Source organism: Staurois parvus, unplaced genomic scaffold, assembly GCF_062004578.1.
Source record: "Staurois parvus isolate SC_StPar_1 unplaced genomic scaffold, SC_StPar_1.0 ptg003716l, whole genome shotgun sequence".
Lineage (NCBI taxonomy): Eukaryota > Metazoa > Chordata > Amphibia > Anura > Ranidae > Staurois > Staurois parvus.
Genome location: NW_028321512.1, coordinates 16,285 through 42,785, shown reverse-complemented (window position 1 = coordinate 42,785; position 26,501 = coordinate 16,285). Strand labels below are relative to the sequence as shown.

Sequence of the window (26,501 nt, the reverse complement as noted above, 5' to 3'; positions counted from 1 at the left end):
CGTCTATATCTGCACAGTCCGGTCTGTCTATATCTGCACAGTCCGGTCCGTATATATCTGCACAGTCCGGTCCGTATATATCTGCACAGTCCGGTCCGTATATATCTGCACAGTCCGGTCCGTATATATCTGCACAGTCCGGTCCGTCTATATCTGCAGAGTACGGTCCGTATATATCTGCAGAGTACGGTCCGTATATATCTGCACAGTCCGGTCCGTCTATATCTGCAGAGTACGGTCCGTATATATCTGCAGAGTACGGTCCGTATATATCTGCACAGTCCGGTCCGTATATATCTGCAGAGTACGGTCCGTATATATCTGCACAGTCCGGTCCGTGTATATCTGCAGAGTACGGTCCGTATATATCTGCACAGTCCGGTCCGTCTATATCCGCACAGTCCGGTCCGTATATATCTGCACAGTCCGGTCCGTCTATATCCGCACAGTCCGGTCCGTCTATATCCTCACAGTCCGGTCCGTCTATATCCGCACAGTCCGGTCCGTATATATCTGCACAGTCCGGTCCGTCTATATCTGCACAGTCCGGTCCGTCTATATTTGCACAGTCCGGTCCGTATATATCTGCACAGTCCGGTCCGTCTATATCTGCACAGTCCGGTCCGTATATATCTGCACAGTCCGGTCCGTATATATCTCCCCTGTTTTGGGTTTCTACTCGCCCTGAGCCCAAGAATCGGAGTTCTGCTCTGTGACAGGAAATATAAAAGGTTCTGTAATCAGCTGGAATATTGGAAGCGGCTCTATTTCTCAGAGAAATGCACATTGTAAATGAATGTATTCCGTACACCCGGGGCGGACTGACAACTCATGGGGCCCCCTACTGACCCGGGGCCCTCGGGCAGTGTCCGAGTTTCCAAATGGTCAGTCCGCCCCGGGTGCACCGTTTGTTAAATGTGATTTGTTTTTTTTTTTGTTGGCAATAATACTATGGCTTGTTTCTGTAGCCGGAGCTGTTCATCGATTGTCAAAGTTCAGCATCGTGTCTAGTCTGATCTCCCTGCTGACCCTCAGAAGTCTGGATCCGGAGGACAGGTTCAGCATTGTGCTTACTCTGGGTCACTGCACTGAGGACTGCGGTAAGTACAGACCAGAGGAGAGAGAAGCCGGGGAGCCCAGCCAAATGAAATGTAGAGTGCGGTGCCTCCAGATGTACCTGCTAGGATGTTACATTGTTACACAGTTACATAGTTAGTCTGGCTGAAAAAGACAAAAGTCCATCCAGTTCAACTATTAAAAAAACAAAGTTATAATCCTCCCCCCACAGTGGATCCAGAGGAAGGCAAAAAAACAGCAAAGCACGATCCAATCTCCTCCTGCAGGGAAACATTCCTTCCTGACCCCCCGAGAGGCAATCGGATATTCCCGGGATCAATAATCAGATATTCCCGGGATCAATATTCGGATATTCCCGGGATCAATAATCGGATATTCCCTGGATCAATATTCGGATATTCCCGGGATCAATAATCGGATATTCCCGGGATCAATAATCGGATATTCCCGGGATCAATAATCGGATATTCCCGGGATCAATAATCGGATATTCCCGGGATCAATAATCGGATATTCCCGGGATCAATAATCGGATATTCCCGGGATCAATAATCAGATATTCCCGGGATCAATAATCGGATATTCCCAGGATCAATAATCGGATATTCCCGGGATCAATAATCAGATATTCCCGGGATCAATGTGCGGATATTCCCTGGATCAATAATCGGATATTCCCGGGATCAATATTCGGATATTCCCTGGATCAATAATCGGATATTCCCGGGATCAATATTCGGATATTCCCTGGATCAATATTCGGATATTCCCTGGATCAATAATGGGATATTCCCGGGATCAATAATCGGATATTCCCTGGATCAATAATCGGATATTCCGGGATCAATATTCGGATATTCCCGGGATCAATAATCGGATATTCCCTGGATCTATAATCGGATATTCCCGGGATCAATAATTGGATATTCCCGGGATCAATAATCGGATATTCCCGGGATCAATAATCGGATATTCCCGGGATCAATAATCGGATATTCCCGGGATCAATAATCGGATATTCCCGGAATCAATAATCGGATATTCCCGGGATCAATAATCGGATATTCCCGGGATCAATAATCGGATATTCCCTGGATCTATAATCGGATATTCCCGGGATCAATAATCGGATATTCCTGGGATCAATAATCGGATATTCCCGGGATCAATAATCGGATATTCCCGGGATCAATAATCGGATATTCCCTGGATCTATAATCGGATATTCCCGGGATCAATAATCGGATATTCCCGGGATCAATAATCGGATATTCCCGGGATCAATAATCGGATATTCCCGGGATCAATAATCGGATATTCCCGGGATCAATAATCGGATATTCCCGGGATCAATATTCGGATATTCCCGGGATCAATAATCGGATATTCCCGGGATCAATATTCGGATATTCCCGGGATCAATAATCGGATATTCCCGGGATCAATATTCGGATATTCCCAGGATCAATGTGTGGATATTCCCGGGATCAATAATCGGATATTCCCGGGATCAATAATCGGATATTCCCGGGATCAATAATCGGATATTCCCGGGATCAATAATCGGATATTCCCGGGATCAATAATCGGATATTCCCGGGATCAATAATCGGATATTCCCGGGATCAATAATCGGATATTCCCGGGATCACCTTCCCCTATAAATGTTATATCCAGTTATATTCTGTGTATCCAATAAGAATCCAGGACTTTCCTCCAGCAATCCCCTGATTGGCCACACCCACCTCTTACTAGAACAGACACCTGAAGGGCCTCAGAAACCTCATTTATTAGAAGTCAATAAACCATACAAAGTAAAGCACATTGCATCGGGGATCCCGAAACCCCTCCCCCATCCCTCACACGGGGGGGGACCTCCCATAATGAGACCTCCCACAATGGTACCTGGGGAGGTACCTAATATGCCCCGCTGTGTAACCACTGCACCCGCACCACCCCTAGAGACCAACCCCCCTCCCCCAACACCACAAACACCCCTCAACAAGTCTCTAGGGGTGGTGCGGGTGCAGTGGTTACACAGCGGGGCATATTAGGTACCTCCCCAGGTACCATTGTGGGAGGTCTCATTATGGGAGGTCCCCCCCCGTGTGAGGGATGGGGGAGGGGTTTCGGGATCCCCGATGCAATGTGCTTTACTTTGTATGGTTTATTGAGCTGTAGCCGGAGTACTCGGTGCCATCCTAGAGTCCCATCTGTCCCTCCAGCCCCAGGTCCAATCACTGACAACCTCGTGTAGACTCCACCTCCGCAACCCCTCCCACCTCCGCAACACCTCCCACCTCCGCAACACCTCCGACCTCCGCAACACCTCCCCCCTCCGCAACACCTCCGACCTCCGCAACACCTCCCCCCTCCGCAACACCTCCGACCTCCGCAACACCTCCGACCTCCGCAACACCTCACACCTCCACAACACCTCCGACCTCCGCAACACCTCCCCCCTCCGCAACACCTCCCCCCTCCGCAACACCTCACACCTCCGCAACACCTCCCCCCTCCGCAACACCTCACACCTCCGCAACACCTCCGACCTCCACAACACCTCCCCCCTCCGCAACACCTCCCACCTCCGCAACACCTCCCCCCTCCACAACACCTCACACCTCCGCAACACCTCCAACCTCAGCAACACCTCCCCCCTCCGCAACATCTCCCACCTCCGCAACACTTACCACCTCTGCAACACCTCCCCCCTCCGCAACACCTCCCCCCTCTGCAGCACCTCCCCCCTCCGCAACACCTCCCCCCTCCGCAACACCTCCCACCTCTGCAACATCTCCAAGATACGACCATTCCTAACCCCGGAAACCACTAAGCAACTTATTCACTCCCTGGTTATATCTCACCTTGACTACTGTAACTCCCTCCTCATTGGCCGACCTCATCACAGGCTATCCCCCCTCCAGTCTATCATGAATGCTGCTGCCAGACTCATCCACCTTACTAACCATTCTGTATCTGCCACCTCTCTCTGCCAATCCCTCCACTGGCCTCCATTTAGTGTCCTCCACCCCTCTCTGCCAATCCCTCCACTGGCCTCCACTCAGTGTCCTCCACCCCTCTCTGCCAATCCCTCCACTGGCCTCCATTCAGTGTCCTCCACCCCTCTCTGCCAATCCCTCCACTGGCCTCCACTCAGTGTCCTCCACCCCTCTCTGCCAATCCTTCCACTGGCCTCCACCCCCCTCTGCCAATCCCTCCACTGGCTCCACCCCTCTCTGCCAATCCCTCCACTGGCCTCCATTCAGTGTCCTCCATCCCCCTCTGCCAATCCCTCCACTGGCCTCCATTCAGTGTCCTCCGCCCCTCTCTGCCAATCCCTCCACTGGCCTCCATTCAGTGTCCTCCATCCCTCTCTGCCAATCCCTCCACTGGCCTCCACTCAGTGTCCTCCACCCCTCTCTGCCAATCCCTCCACTGGCCTCCATTCAGTGTCCTCCACCCCCCTCTGCCAATCCCTCCACTGGCTTCCGATTGCCCAACGCATAAAATTCAAACTCCTAACACTGACATACAAAGCCATTCATAACACTGCCCCGAACTACATCACTGACCTAATATCCAAGTACCACCCAAAAAGCACTCTTCGATCCTCAAAATAACTCCTCTCTAGTTCCCTGGTCTCCTCCTCCCATGCTCGTCTCCAGGACTTCTCCAGGGCTTCCCCCATCCTCTGGAACTCCCTACCCCAATCCATCAGACTATCGCCTACTCTCCTCTCCTTTAGGTGATCTCTGAAAACCCACCTCTTCAGTGAAGCCTATCCTCCCCCTGCTAATTACTGAACTCCTCCACTCTTCCAACCACTCCATCCCCCACAGTTATTACCTTTTGTACCACTAGCCCCTCCCTCCTAGATTGTAAGCTCCCAGGATCAGGGCCCTCGCACCCCTCGTGTATTGTATTGTTACTGTACTGTCTCCCGCCGTAATGTGCAGCGCTGAGCGAACTGTCGGCACCATATAAATCCTGTATAATAATATTGACTTCTGCGGATGTGTTTGAGGTCAGCCTTTCAGGTATGTCGTTTGTTTTCTTTCTTTCTTTGTTCCTGACGGTGTTAAGTACGTTTTATATACGTTTTCAGCTTCCCAAGTGCAGCTCAGACAACAGGCAGAAATGTAAATCATGAATCCTCTTTAGTGTCAGTGAATCTGCAACGTCCGACGGCTCGTCCCTTGACGCGTTTCGTCACTTCCTGTATAGGCCTGAAGAGCGCCTCACCATTTCACGTGTTTTCACAATTTTTCACATGTATATATGTTTCAATCACTGATTTATTGGGGGTAATACACTGTCTAGCTTTTGTTTCATTTCTTGGATTTATACGGCGAAAATGGATCATATTTTGGGATTATTACTCAAAAGATTCACCGACACTAAAGAGGATTCATTATTTATGTTTTTGGACTTTCAAGGGTGAAAGTGACTTTTGTCAACATTTAGGATATTTATTTATTCAGATTTTGTGGGCACCCGGTGGGGACAGCTTGCGGCTTCACAGCTGGGTGCCCACTGAGCATGTGCGAGAAACGCTGCGCTTCCTGATTGGTCCCGTAGTCTTCTGGGACCTGTCACATGTCCCACAAAACTACAGGGAGGGGGAGGACACTTTTCGTTTCACTTAGGCGATTGGACCGGAAGTGGGAGGTGGGTACCTGTCAAATTCGGGTACCCACCCTCCCCCCTTGCCCCCCAAAGGTGCCAATCCGTAATGGGGAGCGGGGGAGCAGTTCTTAAAGCGGCACTTCCCCTTTTGGGTGGAGCTCCGCTTTAATGATGCCCATTGTGTTCCATCCCAGAAAACCGAGGACATACTGTGAGTGCCGAGCATCATAGACCCCCCTCCTGACGGGACATCATCGGACCCCGACACTCACAGGGGTGATATCTCAGAGAGCAGTGCAGGCGGGGTGACTTTTTTTTGGGACTGCCCAAATCTGAAGACAGAAGGGGAGGAGAGGACCCCGGTGTCATGTGACCGGCATGAAGAATTCAGGAAAAGATAAGTAAAACTCCATGATGGGTGGAGGTCTCCTAGGGAAGGTGGAGCACTGGCGTTGGCGGTGGAGTCTTGGCGGTTGAGTGGTGGGGCGTTGGAGTGCTGGCGGTGGGGCGTTGGCGCGCTGGCGGTGGGGCGTTGGAGAGGTGGGGCGTTGGAGAGGTGGGGTGTTGGAGCGCTGGGGCGTTGGCGGTGGGGCATTGGAGAGGTGGGGTGTTGGAGCGCTGGGGCGTTGGCGGTGGGGCGTTGGCGGTGGAGCGTTGGCGGTGGAGCGTTGGCGGTGGAGCGCTGGCGGTGGAGCGCTGGCGGTGGAGCGTTGGCGGTGGAGCGCTGGCGGTGGAGCGTTGGCGGTGGAGCGCTAGTGGTGGGGCGGCTCGGCGTTGGACTCTTCCTTCCTTACAAGCTGTTCAGGTTTGATTGGAATGAACTTCTAAACGCATTTCCTATAAAGTGTTCTTCCTTGTACTCGTCATGTGTGCAGCAGAAGGAGTGAGACGCACACAGCGCCAACCTATTCATGTCACACAGCTTGCTGGTAAAGAGCGCTCAGCCCTACAAATTATACAATGTCATGTATTGGCCGCACTCCGCGGGAAATAAATATCTCTTAATTTGTTTTTATCTTCCCTCTGCCGTCGCGTTTTATTGTCCGCCATGCTGAGCCGCCTAATGAAAGGATTGGCCGCTGCCTAGCGCTGGGACACCAATGATCAGGAAGAAGCACGCCATAACTAATGTGATTGTAATGAGCCTCTCATTCCACAGAACCCAATCAGTACGAGCTGCTGAGAAGCAACGGACTTCCCCTCATGATTCAGGTGCTGACAGAGTCACAAGATGACGAGACGCACAAAGCCGCCACCTATGTCCTTCAGAACTGCAGACGTACAAGTAAGAGCCAAACGCATGACAGTGACTGTCTACCCACACATCCCCTCTCCCCGGACCCCGCATTCACTACATCCCCTCTCCCCGGACCCCGCATTCACTACATCCCCTCTCCCCGGACCCCGCATTCACTATATCCGCTCTCCCCGGACCCCGCATTCACTACATCCCCTCTCCCCGGACCCCGCATTCACTACATCCCCTCTCCCCGGACCCCGCATTCACTACATCCCCTCTCCCCGGACCCCGCATTCACTATATCCGCTCTCCCCGGACCCCGCATTCACTACATCCCCTCTCCCCGGACCCCGCATTCACTACATCCCCTCTCCCCGGACCCCGCATTCACTATATCCGCTCTCCCCGGACCCCGCATTCACTGTATCCGCTCTCCCCGGACCCCGCATTCACTACATCCCCTCTCCCCGGACCCCGCATTCCCTACATCCCCTCTCCCCGGACCCCGCATTCACTACATCCCCTCTCCCCGGACCCCGCATTCACTACATCCCCTCTCCCCGGACCCCGCATTCACTATATCCCCTTTCTCCGGACCCCGCATTCACTATATCCGCTCTCCCTGGACCCCGCATTCACTACATCCCCTCTCCCCGGACCCCGCATTCACTATATCCGCTCTCCCTGGACCCCGCATTCACTATATCCGCTCTCCCCGGACCCCGCATTCACTACATCCCCTCTCCCCGGACCCCGCATTCACTACATCCCCTCTCCCCGGACCCCGCATTCACTATATCCGCTCTCCCCGGACCCCGCATTCACTATATCCCCTCTCCCCGGACCCCGCATTCACTATATCTGCTCTCCCCGGACCCCTCATTCCCTATATCCGCTCTCCCCGGACCCCTCATTCCCTATATCCGCTCTCCCTGGACCCCGCATTCCCTATATCCGCTCTTCCCGGACCCCGCGTTCACTATATCCGCTCTCCCCGGACCCCGCGTTCACTATATCCGCTCTCCCCGGACCCCGCGTTCACTATATCCGCTCTCCCCGGACCCCGCGTTCACTATATCCGCTCTCCCCGGACCCCGGCGTTCACTATATCCGCTCTCCCCGGACCCCGCATTCACTATATCCGCTCTCCCCGGAGCCCGCATTCACTATATCCCTCTCCCCGGACCCCTCATTCCCTATATCCGCTCTCCCGGAGCCCGCATTCACTATATCCGCTCTCCCCGGACCCCGCATTCACTATATCCGCTCTCCCCGGACCCCGCATTCACTATATCCGCTCTCCCCGGACCCCGCATTCACTATATCCGCTCTCCCCGGACCCCGCATTCACTATATCCGCTCTCCCCGGACCCCGGCGTTCACTATATCCGCTCTCCCCGGACCCCGCATTCCCTGTATCCGCTCTCCCCGGACCCCGCGTTCACTATATCCGCTCCCCCCGGACCGCGCATTCACTATATCCGCTCTCCCCGGACCCCGCATTCACTATATCCGCTCTCCCCGGACCCCGCATTCACTATATCCGCTCTCCCCGGACCCCGCATTCACTATATCCGCTCTCCCCGGACCCCGGCGTTCACTATATCTGCTCTACCCGGACCCCGCATTCACTATATCCGCTCTCCCCGGACCCCGCATTCACTATATCCGCTCTCCCCGGACCCCGCATTCACTATATCCGCTCTCCCCGGACCCCTCATTCCCTATATCCGCTCTCCCCGGACCCCGCATTCCCTGTATCCGCTCTCCCCGGACCCCGCATTCACTGTATCCGCTCTCCCCGGACCCCGCATTCACTATATCCGCTCTCCCCGGACCCCGCATTCACTATATCCGCTCTCCCCGGACCCCGCATTCCCTATATCCGCTCTCCCCGGACCCCGCATTCCCTATATCCCTCTCCCCGGACCCCGCATTCACTATATCCGCTCTCCCCGGACCCCGCATTCCCTATATCCGCTCTCCCCGGACCCCGCATTCCCTATATCCGCTCTCCCCGGACCCCGCATTCACTATATCCGCTCTCCCCGGACCCCGCGTTCACTATATCCGCTCTACCCGGATCCCCTCTTTGAAGTCGGGATCTTTCCCCAGCCTGGCCTTTAGCCTGCTGTCAGCTGAAAAGGGGTCACAGAGGAGCACTCCTGTGATCCACACCGGAAGGAGCTTTGGCTGTACTTCTCCTGTAATCCGGTGTCGGGGTCATTGATTGGACGGTTACCTACCCGGGCGTACATGTTTAGTTTGCTCTTTGTTGATTCACCTTTCCTCTCGCTATGAACAGCTGAAACCTTGTCTCTCAGTCTAAGTGGACAAACGCCAAATACAACACCGGCTTCAACCTGGAAGATTCCGGAGAACTGCCGCGGGGAATTCTGGGAAAAAGCTAAAGACATTTTTCACAAAATAGAATATCTACAGCAACAGCATAATGAGGTAAGTGTGCATGTGAAGGTGGCCATGAGCAGCCCCAATGTGACAGGTAGGTATCGGGGTATTTGGAGCTTCTTCAGGTGGCAGGGTGTTATTATACAGGATTTATATGGCGCCAACAGTTTATGCAGCGCAGTACAACATGGGGGCAGACAGTACAATCACAATACAAATGAGTACAGGGGGGATCAGCGGGGTTCTCTGACCAGATTCTGTTATCCCCGGTGTCTCTGTGTGGGGGGGCCGCCATCTGATGAGTGCTGGAGGAATATTCAGGCAGCGCCATTTGTCAGAGCTGATCCCTGGTGATTGGCTCTGATAACCGGATGATCCCTGGTGATTGGCTCTGATAACCGGATGATCCCTGGTGATTGGCTCTGATAACTGAATGATCCCTGGTGATTGGCTCCGATAACCGAATGATCCCTGGTGATTGGCTCCGATAACCGAATGATCCCTGGTGATTGGCTCCGTTAACGGATGATCCCTGGTGATTGGCTCCGATAACCGAATGATCCCTGGTGATTGGCTCTGATAACCGGATGATCCCTGGTGATTGGCTCTGATAACCGGATGATCCCTGGTGATTGGTTCTGATAACTGAATGATCCCTGGTGATTGGTTCTGATAACTGAATGATCCCTGGTGATTGGCTCTGATAACTGAATGATCCCTGGTGATTGGCTCTGATATCCGGATGATCCCTGGTGATTGGCTCTGATAACTGAATGATCCCTGGTGATTGGTTCTGATAACTGAATGATCCCTGGTGATTGGTTCTGATAACTGAATGATCCCTGGTGATTGGCTCTGATAACCGGATGATCCCTGGTGATTGGCTCTGATAACCGGATGATCCCTGGTGATTGGTTCTGATAACTGAATGATCCCTGGTGATTGGTTCTGATAACTGAATGATCCCTGGTGATTGGCTCTGATAACCGAATGATCCCTGGTGATTGGCTCTGATATCCGGATGATCCCTGGTGATTGGCTCTGATAACCGGATGATCTCTGGTGATTGGTTCTGATAACTGAATGATCTCTGGTGATTGGTTCTGATAACTGAATGATCCCTGGTGATTGGCTCTGATAACCGGATGATTCCTGGTGATTGGCTCTGATAACCGAATGATCCCTGGTGATTGGCTCTTATAACCGGATGATCCCTGGTGATTGGCTCTGATAACCGGATGATCCCTGGTGATTGGCTCTGATAACCGGATGATCCCTGGTGATTGGCTCTGATAACCGGATGATCCCTGGTGATTGGCTCTGATAACCGGATGATCTGAGGTGATTGGCTCTGATAATCGGATGATCTCTGGTGATTGGCTCTGATAATCGGATGATCCCTGGTGATTGGCTCTGATAACCGGATGATCCCTGGTGATTGGCTCTGATAACCGGATGATCCCTGGTGATTGGCTCTGATAACCGGATGATCTGAGGTGATTGGCTCTGATAATCGGATGATCTCTGGTGATTGGCTCTGATAATCGGATGATCCCTGGTGATTGGCTCTGATAACCGGATGATCTCTGGTGATTGGCTCTGATAATCGGATGATCCCTGGTGATTGGCTCTGATAATCGGATGATCCCTGGTGATTGGCTCTGATAACCGGATGATCTCTGGTGATTGGCTCTGATAACCGGATGATCTCTGGTGATTGGCTCTGATAACCGGATGATCTCTGGTGATTGGCTCTGATAACCGGATGATCGCTGGTGATTGGCTCTGATAACCGGATGATCTCTGGTGATTGGCTCTGATAACCGGATGATCCCTGGTGATTGGTTCTGATAACTGAATGATCCCTGGTGATTGGCTCTGATAACCGGATGATCCCTGGTGATTGGCTCTGATAACTGAATGATCCCTGGTGATTGGCTCTGATAACTGAATGATCCCTGGTGATTGGCTCTGATAACCGAATGATCCCTGGTGATTGGCTCTGATAACCGGATGATCCCTGGTGATTGGCTCTGATTACTGAATGATCCCTGGTGATTGGCTCTGATAACTGAATGATCCCTGGTGATTGGCTCTGATAACTGAATGATCCCTGGTGATTGGCTCTGATAACCGAATGATCCTGGTGATTGGCTCTGATAACCGGATGATCCCTGGTGATTGGCTCTGATAACCGGATGATCTCTGGTGATTGGCTCTGATAACCGGATGATCCCTGGTGATTGGCTCTGATATCCGGATTGGTAATATGGAAGAACCAGTACATGGAGTTCATTTAGATTCAGTTGTTCGCACATCATGTTGGCTCTGCATATTTGTTATATTTCCCCCCTTTCAGGATATTGCCGACATGGAGGAAGCAGAAGGATGCAGAGATAAAAGTCCTAATCAGAGACAGGCCGCCGATGCCGTGTTCAAGGTGCCATTTATAAACAGCCATTCAAAGCAGCCGAGTCCTGATCCCAATCTGGGTTGTTCCAGTCGGAGATTACTGGAGCAGAAGAACCCTTCCTGTGCTAGAAGTACTGACCAAGGGGGTAGTGCACACAGGTACCGAGCGCCCAAGGTAGGTTATGTTCATAGTTATTGTTCTTCCATGTAATCCAATGAGAATCCCGCGCTCGCGGAATGCCCGGAACACCCCGCGCTCGCGGAATGCCCGGAACACCCCGCGCTCGCGGAATGCCCGGAACACCCCGCGCTCGCGGAATGCCCGGAACACCCCGCGCTCGCGGAATGCCCGACACCCCACGCTCGCGGAATGCCCAAAACACCCCGCGCTCGCGGAATGCCCGGAACACCTCGCGGAATGCCCGGAACACCCCGCGCTCGCGGAATGCCCAAAACACCCGCACTCGCGGAATGCCCGGAACGCCCCGCGCTCGCGGAATGCCCGGAACGCCCCGCGCTCGCGGAATGCCCGGAACGCCCCGCGCTCGCGGAATGCCCGGAACGCCCCGCGCTCGCGGAATGCCCGGAACGCCCCGCGCTCGCGGAATGCCCTCAGCACAGTTTCTAACCTGGAAGTCTGGAGACATCTTCTGGCAGAGGAGAGGTATTGCAGACAGACTGCAGGGGAGAGGTAAGTATTGCAGTGTGAGCTGCTTTTGTAACATTTGAGTTGGGCTTCAACAATCGGGTACCTAACAGAGTGGTCCCATATACAGTCCTGGCCAAAGGCTTGGAGGACGACACAAATATTGATTTACCTGCTGCTACTACAACTGCACCTAAACCAACCAATTATCAGATCCTCCAGAACTCCGAGGAGAGAGGTTCATTGTTGTGAAGACGGCTTCAGGGCGCCCAAGCAAGTGCAGCAAGTGCCAGGACCGTCTCCTAAAGTGGATTCAGCTGCGGGATGGGGGCACCACCGGTGCAGAGCTGGCTCAGGAATGGCAGCAGGCAGGTGTGATGCATCGGCACGCACAGGGAGGAGAAGACTTGGAGGACGGCCTGGTGTCAAGAAGGGCAACAAAGAAGCCACTTCTCTGCAGGAAAACCATCCGGGACAGACCTATATTCTGCAAAAGGTCCAGGGATTGGACTCCTGAGGACTGGGGGGTGGAGCCATTTTCTCTGATGAATCCCCTTTCTGATTGTTTGGGGCATCTGGAAAAAACCTTTCCTGGGAAGAAAAGGTGAGCGACACCATCAGTCCGGTGTCATGTCAACAGTAAAGCATCCTGAGACCATTCATGTGTGGGGTTGCTTCTCCGCCAAGGGAGTGGGCTCACCCACAAGAACACGGCCATGAATGAAGAATGGTCCATAAAGCTCATCCGAGAGCAACTTCTCCCAACCATCCAAGGACAGATTGGTGAGGAACATCGTCTTCTCCACCATGATGGAGACCTTCGCCAGAAGGCAAAAGTCACAACTAAGCGGCTTGGGGAACAAAACATCGAAATTTTGGGTCCATGACCTGGAAACTCCCCAGACCTTCATCCTATTGGGAACTTGTGGTCAATCCTCAAGAGGCGGGTGAGACCCCCCCCCCCCCCCACATTCTGACCGACACCAAGCATTGATTGTACAAGAATGGGCGGCCATCAGTCATGATGTGGCCCAGAAGTTGATGGACAGCATGCCGAGGCGAATCGCAGAGGTCTGGAGCAAGACGGGTCAACACTGCAAATATGGACTAAACTTCATGTCGTTGTCAATAAATCCTCGGATACGTATGAGATGTTCGTCATTCTACTTCAGTATCCCGGAGGAACATCGGACCCAAAGATGGAGAAACACGGAAGCAGCAGACTTGGTGAACATTAATATTTGGGTCATTCTCTTTCGGCCGGGGCCGTATATTCTGCACTGCGCGCTGTATGTGGGATCGGCGCTTTATTGTCTTTTAGCATTTACAGATTACATCATCAAATAATTCATTCCTAGGAAAAGGCAAGTCAAGCAGCGTCCCCAGACAGAGCCGCAAAGCAGAAATCCGCAGCTTCACCGTCGGGCTCCTCCAATAGAAGTGACCGCCATCCAGCCGCGCAGAAATCACATGCAGTCCCAACAAGCCGAACCCAGAGCTGCAAATCCGACTCTTCCAGAAAGCACGCCGCCACTCAGACCACCGAACATCACATGACAGACGACTCCCCAGACAGGTTCCCCCAGCCAGTCACCGAAGGAGAGCAGACTCGTCCTCCTGGACTTTCTGTGTCCAATTCAAGGTATAAAGTGCTGCATGTTGCCTGTTAGTTGTTAAAGGAGAACTCCGCAAAGCACATTGCAGCAGCGCTTGAGGCGGCACGGAGCTTACCTCTCCTGAGCCCCAGATTGGAAGCTCAGCCAGAGAACATTGGCTTTCCATAGTTCACCTACCTGGCTCTGCTGTCATTTCAGGTGACGTAGTCATAAAAACCTGCGGAGTCGCAGCAATGCAGAGTAGAGGGCCGGGGCCACAAGCAGCGGATGAATGTGGGAAGAGATGCAGCCATGTTTGCAGTGAAGGACATCTCGTTCGCTTTGGATGATTGGCCATGGATGTGGACAGGGCTGCAGTACACCTGGCTGTCCTATAGGGGGCCCAAGAAATCGCAGCATGATTGATTACATGCGAATGGCTGCAGGTCATCAGTCGTCCCCACATGCAGCTGTGATTGGGACCCTGAAGAGGCGTTGCAGCTGATTTTGTGTTTATTAACAGTCAGTAGCTGAAAAAACGGGATCTACTGACTGATAAACACGCACTCACCTGTCCCCGAGTCCAGCGACGTGCTTCCCCGCACCGTCCCTTCTCTCCCCCCGCGCCGTCCCTTCTCTCCCCCCGCGCCGTCCCTTCTCTCCCCCCGCACCGTCCCTTCTCTCCCCCCCGCCGTCCCTTCTCTCCCCCCGCACCGTCCCTTCTCTCCCCCCCGTCGTCCCTTCTCTCCCCCGCGCCGTCCCTTCTCTCCCCCCGCGCCGTCCTTTCTCTCCCCCCGCACCGTCCTTTCTCTCCCCCCGCACCTTCCTTTCTCTCCCCCCCACCGTCCCTTCTCTCCCCCCCCCCCCCGCCGTCCCCTCTCTCCCCCACACCGTCCCTTCTCTCTCCCGTCCCTTTCTCTCCCCTGCGCCATCCCTTCTCTCCCTCTTTTCTCCCCCCACGCCGTCGCTTCTCTCCCCCGCACCATCCTTTCTCTCCCCCCCACCGTCCCTTCTCTCCCTCCCGCCGTCCCTTCTCTCCCTCCCGCCACCCCTTCTATCCCCCGCGCCGTTCCTTCTCTCCCCCCGCACCGTCCTTTCTCTCCCCCCCCGCCGTCCCTTCTCTCCCCCCCCGCCGTCCCTTCTGTCCCCCCGCACCGTCCCTTCTGTCCCCCCGCACCGTCCTTTCTCTCCCCCCCACCGTCCCTTCTTTCCCCCCCCGCCGTCCCTTCTCTCCCCCCCCCCCCGCTGTCCCTTCTATCCCCCGCGCCGTTCCTTCTCTCCCCCGCGCCGTCCCTTCTCTCCCCCGTGCCGTCCCTTCTATCCCCCGCGCCGTTCCTTCTCTCCCCCGCACCGTCCCTTCTCTCTCTCCCGTCCCTTTCTCTCCCCTGCGCCATCCCTTCTCTCCCTCTTTTCTCCCCCCACGCCGTCGCTTCTCTCCTCCGCACCGCCCTTTCTCTTCCCCGCGCCGTTCCTTCTCTCCCCGGCGCCTTCTTTTCTCTCCCTCTTCTCTCCCCCGCACCGTCCTTTCTCTTCCCTGCGCCTTCTTTTCTCTCCCTCTTTTCCCCCGCACCGTCCCTTCTCTTCCTCTTCTCTCCCCTGCACCGGCCTTTCTCTCCCCTGCACTGTCCTTTCTCTTCCCCGCGCCGTTCCTTTTCTCCCCCGCGCCGTCCCTTCTCTCCCTCTTCTCTCCCCCGCGCCTCAACTGTGGGCACCAGGCTGCGCTCCTGATTGGTCTGGCAGTCTTCTGGGACCTGGAAAGTGTTCCAGAAGACTGCGGGGGGGAGGGAGGGGGCAAACTGAGCCGGAAGTGGGAGAGGGTACCTGTCAACCAGGTATCCACCCCCTAGAAAGTGCCAAATATGGAAGCGGATGAGGTAAACAGGCGGAGCGTCCACTTTTGGGTGGAACTCCGCTTTAAATGGTTTTTTTTTGCTTGAAAACAATTATTCTTCCGGGAACAATCGCTACTTTCAGTTATAGTTTATGAATCAAATCTTCTGGAAGATAAAATTCTTTCATCATAAGGACTATGATATGACGGCATTGCCATGCTGACATGCGGCGTCCCGTGTATATATCTGTATACAGGCTCCTTGTGCTGCGTCCGTATACCATGCAGAGCTGCCATCAGATTGGATCATGAATGCCGCTGTGTGAATGAATTCCGACAACAAAGGAATACCAGCGAGGCTCTGTACTCGGGCCCAGCACCTGGCATTGGATGCGTCTGTCCGCCCGCCCGTCTGTCTGTCCGTCCGTCCGTCCGCCCGCCCGCCCGTCCGTCCGCCCGCCCGCCCGCCCGTCCGTCCGTCCGTTCGTCTGTAAAGGAAGAACGATAGAGATCTCTGGAAAACAATCCATATTCTGGATGTGGGGAATCTGCATTGCCATGGGATGCGAGGGGAAGCCTGCGATAAGCGGCCGCTTCTTTTATTGCAGCAATAATACATCTGTAACATTATCTCTGCGGATCTTTTGTAGGGTCGATGCGGCTGGACATTCGCCTTCAGTGACAAGAAGAATGAATATAGGTGATTATGGAAATATAATGCTTCTGGTTTGTTTCTAAGGCCAAACGATCGATGAAAGTCCCAATGTACATCGATCAGCGGGACAAATGTAACCATTGTCAGATCATTGGATTTCAGGAAATAAAAGTTCCCCTTCTGTGACCTCTAACCCAGGAAATGATGTCACACTTGAACCCCCTCCTGTGACCTCTAACCCAGGAAATGATATCATTGTCTCTATGATTGTGGATGTTTCAGAATATTAGAGACTGCAGAGCACCTGTTGTTTGTAATCTGTGTCCCTAATACTTGGAGAATGGATCAAACCAGGCCGATGTGTAAACTGTTGCAGGTTTAAAGTGCACATCGAGGCACCTGCCTGTACCTGACCTAGAGGCACCTGCCTGTACCTGCACCTAGAGGCACCTGCCTGTACCTGCACCTAGAGGTACCTGCCTGTACCTGCACCTAGAGGCACCTGCCTGTACCTGCACCTAAAGGCACCTGCCTGTACCTGACCTAGAGGCACCTGCCTGTACCTGACCTAGAGGCACCTGCCTGTACCTGCACCTAGAGGCACCTGCCTGTACCTGACCTAGAGGCACCTGCCTGTACCTGACCTAGAGGCACCTGCCTGTACCTGCACCTAGAGGCACCTGCCTGTACCTGCACCTAGAGGCACCTGCCTGTACCTGCACCTAGAGGCACCTGCCTGTACCTGCACCTAGAGGCACCTGCCTGTACCTGCACCTAGAGGCACCTGCCTGTACCTGCACCTAGAGGCACCTGCCTGTACCTGCACCTAGAGGCACCTGCCTGTACCTAGAGGCACCTGCCTGTACCTGCACCTAGAGGCACCTGCCTGTACCTGCACCTAGAGGCACCTGCCTGTACCTGCACCTAGAGGCACCTGCCTGTACCTGCACCTAGAGGCACCTGCCTGTACCTGACCTAGAGGCACCTGCCTGTACCTGACCTAGAGGCACCTGCCTGTACCTGACCTAGAGGCACCTGCCTGTACCTGACCTAGAGGCACCTGCCTGTACCTGCACCTAGAGGCACCTGCCTGTACCTGACCTAGAGGTACCTGCCTGTACCTGCACCTAGAGGCACCTGCCTGTACCTGCACCTAGAGGCACCTGCCTGTACCTGCCCCTAGAGGCACCTGCCTGTACCTGCACCTAGAGGCACCTGCCTGTGCCTGCACCTAGAGGCACCTGCCTGTACCTGCACCTAGAGACACCTGCCTGTACCTGACCTAGAGGCACCTGCCTGTACCTGCACCTAGAGGCACCTGCCTGTACCTGCACCTAGAGACACCTGCCTGTACCTGCACCTACAGGCACCTGCCTGTACCTGCACCTAGAGACACCTGCCTGTACCTGACCTAGAGGCACTTGCCTGTACCTGACCTAGAGGCACCCGCCTGTACCTGCACCTAGAGGCACCTGCCTGTACCTGCCCCTAGAGGCACCTGCCTGTACCTGACCTAGAGGCACCTGCCTGTGCCTGCACCTAGAGGCACCTGCCTGTACCTGCCCCTAGAGACACCTGCCTGTACCTGCACCTAGAGGCACCTGCCTGTACCTGCACCTAGAGGCACCTGCCTGTACCTGCCCCTAGAGGCACCTGCCTGTACCTGCACCTAGAGGCACCTATCTTGCTTGTACAGATAAATGACAGGATTTGTTATCAGCAAGCAAAGCTCCAGCCATTCCTGCCAAGCCTCATCCACTCCCTCCTACCTCCTGCACCTTCGGATCATTAGGCTGTTTGACAACCGAACCTACAGAACCCCCTGATAGGTCCAAAGCATATCTGCCCCTTGGTTCCTCCTCCACATTCCTATTGGTCACTGAAGTTGCTCGTTATGGTGATGGGCCAATAGGAATGTGGGTGGGGGAGGTAGCAGCATACTTTGACACTACATAAGGCAAGCCATAGATTGATTTTCTCTCGATTTCTCCATCGACTCTCGCGGCCCCCCGCGTAGCTGTTGTGTTCTGCTGGCGGGTCGCCTTCCCAGCTGTCACAACACAATATTACCGCTAGTGGCTATAGCCTCCAGCAATAATCGCATGCAAGCAATCCGACAGGCTGGTTGTAATGAAGTCGATGGACTGACTTGGGTACAACCAGCCTGCCCATAGATGGATATCATCTTGGCTGATCCCTGCTGAACCATCCGAGATTCGATCCATCCACGGCCGGCTCAGAATAGCCAGGATACAAAGTAGAGTGTTCCTGCCGGCATGTGAACCTCCAACGGTTATAGATTAGGTCCAATGTGAACGGCAAAACCCGCCTAATATGTTCTAAAAGTTAAATGAAAAGACCAATCATCTGCCTTCTGCTAAACGTTTCCCGTCTTCTCTGCTGTTTGCGATTAGATCCTCTGTCTGTGTGCAGCGACATCATCAACAAGGAGATCAGCAGCGTTCTCGGCTCTCCTGTCCCTCAGACCCGGCTGCCGTGTTCAGGTAATAACGGCTCTCCTGTCCCTCAGACCCGACTGCCGTGTTCAGCTAATAACGGCTCTCCTGTCCCTCAGACCCGGCTGCCGTGTTCAGGTAATAACGGCTCTCCTGTCCCTCAGACCCGACTGCCGTGTTCAGGTAATAACGGCTCTCCTGTCCCTCAGACCCGACTGCCGTGTTCAGGTAATAACGGCTCTCCTGTCCCTCAGACCCGACTGCCGTGTTGAGGTAATAACGGCTCTCCTGTCCCTCAGACCCGACTGCCGTGTTCAGGTAATAACGGCTCTCCTGTCCCTCAGACCCGACTGCCGTGTTCAGGTAATAACGGCTCTCCTGTCCCTCAGACCCGACTGCCGTGTTCAGGTAATAACGGCTCTCCTGTCCCTCAGACCCGACTGCCGTGTTCAGATAATAACGGCTCTCCTGTCCCTCAGACCCGACTGCCGTGTTGAGGTAATAACGGCTCTCCTGTCCCTCGGACCCGACTGCCGTGTTCATGTAATAACGGCTCTCCTGTTCCTCACACCCGACTGCCGTGTTCAGATAATAACGGCTCTCCTGTCCCTCAGACCCGACTGCCGTGTTGAGGTAATAACGGCTCTCCTGTCCCTCGGACCCGACTGCCGTGTTCATGTAATAACGGCTCTCCTGTCCCTCAGACCCGGCTGCCGTGTTCAGGTAATAACGGCTCTCCTGTCCCTCAGACCCGACTGCCGTGTTCATGTAATAATGGCTCTCCTGTCCCTCAGACCCGACTGCCGTGTTGAGGTAATAACGGCTCTCCTGTCCCTCAGACCCGACTGCCGTGTTCAGGTAATAACGGCTCTCCTGTCCCTCAGACCCGACTGCCGTGTTCAGGTAATAACGGCTCTCCTGTCCCTCAGACCCGACTGCCGTGTTCAGGTAATAACGGCTCTCCTGTCCCTCAGACCCGGCTGCCGTGTTCAGGTAATAACGGCTCTCCTGTCCCTCAGACCCGGCTGCCGTGTTCAGGTAATAACGGCTCTCCCGTCCCTCGGACCCGGCTACCGTGTTGAGGTAATAACGGCTCTCCCGTCCCTCAGACCCGACTGCCGTGTTCAGATAATAACGGCTCTCCTGTCCCTCAGACCCGGCTGCCGTGTTCAGGTAATAACGGCTCTCCTGTTCCTCAGACCCGGCTGCCGTGTTCAGGTAATAACGGCTCTCCTGTCCCTCAGACCCGACTGCCGTGTTGAGGTAATAACGGCTCTCCTGTCCCTCAGACCCGACTGCCGTGTTCAGGTAATAACGGCTCTCCTGTCCCTCAGACCCGACTGCCGTGTTCAGATAATAACGGCTTTCCTGTCCCTCAGACCCGACTGCCGTGTTGAGGTAATAACGGCTCTCCTGTCCCTCGGACCCGACTGCCGTGTTCAGGTAATAACGGCTCTCCTGTCCCTCAGACCCGACTGCCGTGTTCATGTAATAACGGCTCTCCTGTTCCTCAGACCCGACTGCCGTGTTCAGATAATAACGGCTCTCCTGTCCCTCAGACCCGACTGCCGTGTTGAGGTAATAACGGCTCTCCTGTCCCTCGGACCCGACTGCCGTGTTCATGTAATAACGGCTCTCCTGTCCCTCAGACCCGACTGCCGTGTTCAGGTAATAACGGCTCTCCCGTCTCTCAGACCCGACTGCCGTGTTCAGGTAATAACGGCTCTCCCGTCCCTCAGACCCGGCTGCCGTGTTCAGGTAATAACGGCTCTCCTGTCCCTCAGACCCGACTGCCGTGTTCAGGTAATAACGGCTCTCCTGTCTCTCAGACCCGACTGCCGTGTTCAGGTAATAACGGCTCTCCCGTCCCTCAGACCCGACTGCCGTGTTCAGGTAATAACGGCTCTCCCGTCCCTCAGACCCGACTGCCGTGTTCAGGTAATAACGGCTCTCCTGTCCCTCAGACCCGAATGCCCTGTTCAGTTAATAACGGCTCTCCTGTCCATCAGACCCGACTGCCGTGTTCATGTAATAACTGCTCTCCTGTCCCTCAGACCCGACTGCCGTGTTCAGGTAATAACGGCTCTCCTGTCCCTCAGACCCGACTGCCGTGTTCAGGTAATAACGGCTCTCCTGTCCCTCAGACCCGACTGCCGTGTTCAGGTAATAACGGCTCTCCTGTCCCTCAGACCCGACTGCCGTGTTCATGTAATAACGGCTCTCCTGTCCCTCAGACCCGACTGCCGTGTTCATGTAATAACGGCTCTCCTGTCCCTCAGACCCGACTGCCGTGTTGGGGTAATAACGGCTCTCCTGTCCCTCAGACCCGACTGCCGTGTTGAGGTAATAACAGCTCTCCTGTCCCTCAGACCCGACTGCCGTGTTCAGGTAATAACGGCTCTCCTGTCCCTCAGACCCGAATGCCCTGTTCAGGTAATAACGGCTCTCCTGTCCCTCAGACCCGACTGCCGTGTTGAGGTAATAACGGCTCTCCTGTCCCTCAGACCCGACTGCCGTGTTCAGGTAATAACGGCTCACCTGTCCCTCAGACCCGACTGCCGTGTTGAGGTAATAACAGCTCTCCTGTCCCTTGGACCCGACTGCCGTGTTCAGGTAATAACGGCTCTCCTGTCCCTCGGACCCGACTGCCGTGTTCAGGTAATAACGGCTCTCCCGTCCCTCAGACCCGGCTGCCGTGTTCAGGTAATAACGGCTCTCCCGTCCCTCAGACCCAACTGCCGTGTTCAGGTAATAACGGCTCTCCTGTCCCTCGGACCCGACTGCCGTGTTCAGGTAATAACGGCTCTCCTGTCCCTCAGACCCGACTGCCGTGTTCAGGTAATAACGGCTCTCCTGTCCCTCAGACCCGACTGCCGTGTTCATGTAATAACGGCTCTCCTGTCCCTCAGACCCGACTGCCGTGTTCAGGTAATAACGGCTCTCCTGTCCCTCAGACCCGACTGCCGTGTTGAGGTAATAACGGCTCTCCCGTCTCTCAGACCCGACTGTCGTGTTGAGGTAATAACGGCTCTCCCGTCCCTCAGACCCGACTGCCGTGTTCAGATAATAACGGCTCTCCCGTCCCTCAGACCCGACTGCCGTGTTCAGGTAATAACGGCTCTCCCGTCCCTCAGACCCGACTGCCGTGTTCATGTAATAACGGCTCTCCCGTCCCTCAGACCCGACTGCCGTGTTCAGGTAATAACGGCTCTCCTGTCCCTCAGACCCGACTGCCGTGTTCATGTAATAACGGCTCTCCTGTCCCTCAGACCCGACTGCCGTGTTGGGGTAATAACGGCTCTCCTGTCCCTCAGACCCGACTGCCGTGTTGAGGTAATAACGGCTCTCCTGTCCCTCAGACCCGACTGCCGTGTTGAGGTAATAACGGCTCTCCTGTCCCTCAGACCCGACTGCCGTGTTCAGGTAATAACGGCTCTCCTGTCCCTCGGACCCGACTGCCGTGTTCTGGTAATAACGGCTCTCCTGTCCCTCGGACCCGACTGCCGTGTTCAGGTAATAACGGCTCTCCTGTCCCTCAGACCCGACTGCCGTGTTCAGGTAATAACGGCTCTCCTGTCCCTCAGACCCGACTGCCGTGTTCAGATAATAACGGCTCTCCTGTCCCTCAGACCCGACTGCCGTGTTGAGGTAATAACGGCTCTCCTGTCCCTCGGACCCGACTGCCGTGTTCAGATAATAACGGCTGTCCTGTCCCTCAGACCCGACTGCCGTGTTGAGGTAATAACGGCTCTCCTGTCCCTCGGACCCGACTGCCGTGTTCATGTAATAACGGCTCTCCTGTTCCTCAGACCCGACTGCCGTGTTGAGGTAATAACGGCTCTCCTGTCCCTCAGACCCGACTGCCGTGTTCAGGTAATAACGGCTCTCCTGTCCCTCAGACCCGACTGCCGTGTTCAGGTAATAACGGCTCTCCTGTCCCTCAGACCCGACTGCCGTGTTCAGGTAATACCGGCTCTCCTGTCCCTCAGACCCGACTGCCGTGTTCAGGTAATAACGGCTCTCCTGTCCCTCAGACCCGACTGCCGTGTTCAGGTAATAACGGCTCTCCTGTCCCTCAGACCCGACTGCCGTGTTGAGGTAATAACGGCTCTCCTGTCCCTCAGACCCGACTGCCGTGTTGAGGTAATAACGGCTCTCCTGTCCCTCAGACCCGACTGCCGTGTTCAGGTAATAACGGCTCTCCTGTCCCTCAGACCCGACTGCCGTGTTGAGGTAATAACGGCTCTCCTGTCCCTCAGACCCGACTGCCGTGTTCAGGTAATAACGGCTCTCCCGTCCCTCGGACCCGGCTACCGTGTTGAGGTAATAACGGCTCTCCCGTCCCTCAGACCCGACTGCCGTGTTCAGATAATAACGGCTCTCCTGTCCCTCAGACCCGGCTGCCGTGTTCAGGTAATAACGGCTCTCCTGTCCCTCAGACCCGGCTGCCGTGTTCAGGTAATAACGGCTCTCCTGTCCCTCAGACCCGACTGCCGTGTTGAGGTAATAACGGCTCTCCTGTCCCTCAGACCCGACTGCCGTGTTCAGGTAATAACGGCTCTCCTGTCCCTCAGACCCGACTGCCGTGTTCAGATAATAACGGCTTTCCTGTCCCTCAGACCCGACTGCCGTGTTGAGGTAATAACGGCTCTCCTGTCCCTCGGACCCGACTGCCGTGTTCAGGTAATAACGGCTCTCCTGTCCCTCAGACCCGACTGCCGTGTTCATGTAATAACGGCTCTCCTGTTCCTCAGACCCGACTGCCGTGTTCAGATAATAACGGCTCTCCTGTCCCTCAGACCCGACTGCCGTGTTGAGGTAATAACGGCTCTCCTGTCCCTCGGACCCGACTGCCGTGTTCATGTAATAACGGCTCTCCTGTCCCTCAGACCCGACTGCCGTGTTCAGGTAATAACGGCTCTCCCGTCTCTCAGACCCGACTGCCGTGTTCAGGTAATAACGGCTCTCCCGTCCCTCAGACCCGGCTGCCGTGTTCAGGTAATAACGGCTCTCCTGTCCCTCAGACCCGACTGCCGTGTTCAGGTAATAACGGCTCTCCTGTCTCTCAGACCCGACTGCCGTGTTCAGGTAATAACGGCTCTCCCGTCCCTCAGACCCGACTGCCGTGTTCAGGTAATAACGGCTCTCCCGTCCCTCAGACCCGACTGCCGTGTTCAGGTAATAACGGCTCTCCTGTCCCTCAGACCCGAATGCCCTGTTCATGTAATAACTGCTCTCCTGTCCCTCAGACCCGACTGCCGTGTTCAGGTAATAACGGCTCTCCTGTCCCTCAGACCCGACTGCCGTGTTCAGGTAATAACGGCTCTCCTGTCCCTCAGACCCGACTGCCGTGTTCAGGTAATAACGGCTCTCCTGTCCCTCAGACCCGACTGCCGTGTTCATGTAATAACGGCTCTCCTGTCCCTCAGACCCGACTGCCGTGTTCATGTAATAACGGCTCTCCTGTCCCTCAGACCCGACTGCCGTGTTGGGGTAATAACGGCTCTCCTGTCCCTCAGACCCGACTGCCGTGTTGAGGTAATAACAGCTCTCCTGTCCCTCAGACCCGACTGCCGTGTTCAGGTAATAACGGCTCTCCTGTCCCTCAGACCCGAATGCCCTGTTCAGGTAATAACGGCTCTCCTGTCCCTCAGACCCGACTGCCGTGTTGAGGTAATAACGGCTCTCCTGTCCCTCAGACCCGACTGCCGTGTTCAGGTAATAACGGCTCACCTGTCCCTCAGACCCGACTGCCGTGTTGAGGTAATAACAGCTCTCCTGTCCCTTGGACCCGACTGCCGTGTTCAGGTAATAACGGCTCTCCTGTCCCTCGGACCCGACTGCCGTGTTCAGGTAATAACGGCTCTCCCGTCCCTCAGACCCGGCTGCCGTGTTCAGGTAATAACGGCTCTCCCGTCCCTCAGACCCAACTGCCGTGTTCAGGTAATAACGGCTCTCCTGTCCCTCGGACCCGACTGCCGTGTTCAGGTAATAACGGCTCTCCTGTCCCTCAGACCCGACTGCCGTGTTCAGGTAATAACGGCTCTCCTGTCCCTCAGACCCGACTGCCATGTTCATGTAATAACGGCTCTCCTGTCCCTCAGACCCGACTGCCGTGTTCAGGTAATAACGGCTCTCCTGTCCCTCAGACCCGACTGCCGTGTTGAGGTAATAACGGCTCTCCCGTCTCTCAGACCCGACTGTCGTGTTGAGGTAATAACGGCTCTCCCGTCCCTCAGACCCGACTGCCGTGTTCAGATAATAACGGCTCTCCTGTCCCTCAGACCCGACTGCCGTGTTCAGGTAATAACGGCTCTCCCGTCCCTCAGACCCGACTGCCGTGTTCATGTAATAACGGCTCTCCCGTCCCTCAGACCCGACTGCCGTGTTCAGGTAATAACGGCTCTCCTGTCCCTCAGACCCGACTGCCGTGTTCATGTAATAACGGCTCTCCTGTCCCTCAGACCCGACTGCCGTGTTGGGGTAATAACGGCTCTCCTGTCCCTCAGACCCGACTGACGTGTTGAGGTAATAACAGCTCTCCTGTCCCTCAGACCCGACTGCCGTGTTCAGGTAATAACGGCTCTCCTGTCCCTCAGACCCGACTGCCGTGTTCAGGTAATAACGGCTCTCCTGTCCCTCGGACCCGACTGCCGTGTTCTGGTAATAACGGCTCTCCTGTCCCTCGGACCCGACTGCCGTGTTCAGGTAATAACGGCTCTCCTGTCCCTCAGACCCGACTGCCGTGTTCAGGTAATAACGGCTCTCCTGTCCCTCAGACCCGACTGCCGTGTTCAGGTAGTAATGGCTCTCCTGTCCCTCAGACCCGACTGCCGTGTTCAGGTAATAACGGCTCTCCTGTCCCTCAGACCCGACTGCCGTGTTCAGGTAGTAACGGCTCTCCTGTCCCTCAGACCCGACTGCCGTGTTCAGGTAATAACGGCTCTCCTGTCCCTCAGACCCGACTGCCGTGTTCAGGTAATAACGGCTCTCCTGTCCCTCAGACCCGACTGCCGTGTTCAGGTAATAACGGCTCTCCTGTCCCTCAGACCCGACTGCCGTGTTGAGGTAATAACGGCTCTCCTGTCCCTCAGACCCGACTGCCGTGTTCAGGTAGTAACGGCTCTCCTGTCCCTCAGACCCGACTGCCGTGTTCAGGTAATAACGGCTCTCCCGTCCCTCAGACCCGGCTGCCGTGTTCAGGTAATAACGGCTCTCCCGTCCCTCAGACCCGACTGCCGTGTTCAGGTAATAACGGCTCTCCCGTCCCTCAGACCCGACTGCCGTGTTCAGGTAATAACGGCTCTCCCGTCCCTCAGACCCGGCTTCCGTGTTCAGGTAATAACGGCTCTCCCGTCCCTCAGACCCGGCTTCCGTGTTCAGGTAATAACGGCTCTCCTGTCCCTCAGACCCGACTGCCGTGTTCAGGTAATAACAGCTCTCCTGTCCCTCAGACCCGACTGCCGTGTTCAGGTAATAACGGCTCTCCTGTCCCTCAGACCCGGCTGCCGTGTTCAGGTAATAACGGCTCTGATGGCTGATATCAGATAT

The 26,501-nt window shown here is 55.1% G+C and overlaps 1 protein-coding gene across 1 annotated transcript in view; it reads left to right on the top strand.

The window, feature by feature from the left end:
• The first annotated feature begins 574 nt into the window (after positions 1-574).
• TERB1 (telomere repeat binding bouquet formation protein 1) overlaps positions 575-26,501 on the top strand; it is a 41,200-nt gene continuing 15,273 nt past the window's right edge. Inside the window, exons 1-7 of the mRNA XM_089667970.1 lie at positions 575-1,100; positions 6,866-6,991; positions 9,252-9,403; positions 11,715-11,942; positions 13,772-14,055; positions 16,490-16,539; positions 18,909-18,998. Of these exons, the coding sequence (XP_089524096.1) occupies positions 797-1,100; positions 6,866-6,991; positions 9,252-9,403; positions 11,715-11,942; positions 13,772-14,055; positions 16,490-16,539; positions 18,909-18,998 (1,234 nt within the window). The 5' untranslated portion in view covers positions 575-796. The remainder of the gene's footprint in view (positions 1,101-6,865; positions 6,992-9,251; positions 9,404-11,714; positions 11,943-13,771; positions 14,056-16,489; positions 16,540-18,908; positions 18,999-26,501) is intronic.